Source organism: Laccaria bicolor, genomic scaffold, assembly GCF_000143565.1.
Source record: "Laccaria bicolor S238N-H82 LACBIscaffold_62 genomic scaffold, whole genome shotgun sequence".
NCBI classification, from domain to species: domain Eukaryota; kingdom Fungi; phylum Basidiomycota; class Agaricomycetes; order Agaricales; family Hydnangiaceae; genus Laccaria; species Laccaria bicolor.
The window spans coordinates 135,853-137,921 of record NW_001889933.1 but is presented as its reverse complement, the minus strand read 5'-3'; the positions used below and the strand labels follow the sequence as shown (position 1 = coordinate 137,921).

Genomic DNA, 2,069 nt, shown 5'->3' with positions numbered 1-2,069 from the left:
TTAGAGAGCAGGATTGTTTATATTCATTTTGTAAGTATAGGCACTTGAGATCCCCCCATAGTCTAAGTAACCTCATCAAATCCTATCCCAGCATTCACCACCCTCAAATCCGACACTTCAGCTCCCCACCAACCATCACAATCGTAGCACCCAAACACCACCCCAACTTCGTCCCTCCAATCTCCTTCCCAATCGGCACCTCTCTCCCATCCTCAAACTCATACCCAAGCCTCAACAACGCATGCATAAACGTTAAATTAAGGCACCACTCTGGTCTATCTGTGAGTTCAGGGGCCATGAGTTCGGAATCGGTGGCCCAGTGGTTCCGGAGCCATTCGTCACGGCCTTTGCAAACTTGGCGTGCGGTGCTGGCGATGGTGGATATGGTTATGGGGGAGGAAGAGGAGAGGGGGAGGAGGGGGGAGAGGCGGTCATAGAAGTAGGAGAGGAGGACTTTACCGTTTGGGAAGGAGGAAAGGAGGGAGGATTGGTAGACGCCGTTGAAGGAGCATGGTTTTAGTTCACATATTCTGTGTGTGCATGTTATCAGTAGGCAGATTTAGGACAGGGAAGAAGGGAGGGGGGTGAAGAGAGAAGGGAGTGGGGGTGAGAGAGGAAGACAGAAGGGAGAAAATAATGAAAAGAAGGATGTAAAAGAGAATTAGGTAGGGAGGAGGAAGAAAGAAGAGTAAAAGGAAAGAGGAGAAAGGGACATACGCGTCCTTTGCCAGTACAAACTGCACCACCCGAACACACGCCTCAAAAGACCCAATGTCCCCCCCATCCATCGTCACCTTCCTCTCCTCACCGGTCACTTCATCCTTAACAATCACAACCCTCCGTGTCCCCTTCGCAAGACACGGATTCCCCGCCACCGCCTTCGGTTTCATACCCTGCAACGTCGACATGAGATCCGCCAATCTATGAACGTGTCTCCGTGCACACATCAGCCCATACCCCAAGTACGAGTGTTGGTACAACACAAGATTCCGGCCGCCGAATTGGAGATCGCATTTATGTTCCCCCTCCTCGAGCTGCATATCCGACGAAGCGAGCACGGGTTCGAATACGATTTGCGTAGAAGCGCCACCGAGATCGAGGACGGCGTAGGTGGGTGTATCGGGCGGCGTGGAAGCTTTGATGGTTCCCAAGAGGTAATTCGCCGTTATCCACGCGTATACGCCTTCGTCTTGCCATCCATGATCACTACCCCATCTTTCTCTTGCAGTTGAAAAGGATAGGAAGAGCGTATCCTTCCTTCCACCGCACTCAAAATATCAGCGCTCTGCAAACAGGGTAGTAATAATCGAAGTACAGCGGTAGCTTTGACAGCTACAGGTGTACACCTGTGCACGGCCGTGGGCACCAACGGACAGCTTCGTCCAAGAGGACGTCTAGGCTCCGCAGCGCCCTCAATTCGTATTCAGGGGAAGGGCCGCGGTTGTTGAACATGTAGACGTGGATTCCGGAGCCGGTTGAGCTTGCGTCGATCATTAGTCAATCATTAATGCGTATTGTACGAGAGTGCCGGAATCAGAAGAGGATGAGTGGGGGTGGGTACAGTGCGTCATCGATGAAGGGTTCTGGATCAGATTCGTACGAGCCTGGGTCTGTGTGGTGATTTTGGAGCAGGACGGGTAGATGTTCTTGTTAGTTTGGTTGGAGTTGTGTTTTGGCGCTCTGACCCTTTGTCCGTAGTCTTTTCGTCGTTTTCCAGAAGGAAAGAGGGTGAAGCTTAGCATTCACCTCTAACTCAGTGTTTCCATCCCCCTCCACGAGAATGCATCCTCCCCGAACCCCAACCGAACCCCCGAAGCCACATCACCTCAACGAGAAACGCAGCGCACATCGCAAACGTCTTCCACGCAAACACTTTCGTCCCACCAACGTTACTCGGCTGCAGTCCGCCCTCTAGTCGGTCGTCCTTGTTGCTCCGGGGAGATAGGATAGGGATGAGGTATCGGGAGGTGACGTTGTTGGTGGGACTATTGAAAGCTGTGGCGCGAGTAGTCATGATTTTGGGATTGAGTGTGTTTTTAGCTGTCGTTTTTTCACTGTCCAGCATACGA

At 52.0% G+C, this 2,069-nt stretch overlaps 1 protein-coding gene across 1 annotated transcript; it reads right to left on the bottom strand.

The window, feature by feature from the left end:
* Positions 1–103: 103 nt before the first annotated feature.
* On the bottom strand, positions 104–2,014 carry LACBIDRAFT_334333 (uncharacterized protein; the record flags this gene model as incomplete). The annotated part of the gene is made up of 4 exons (XM_001889087.1): positions 104–530; positions 718–1,268; positions 1,375–1,480; positions 1,848–2,014. 4 exons carry the CDS (start codon positions 2,012–2,014, stop codon positions 104–106), a joined length of 1,251 nt encoding a protein of 416 aa, XP_001889122.1.
* Positions 2,015–2,069: the final 55 nt, after the last annotated feature.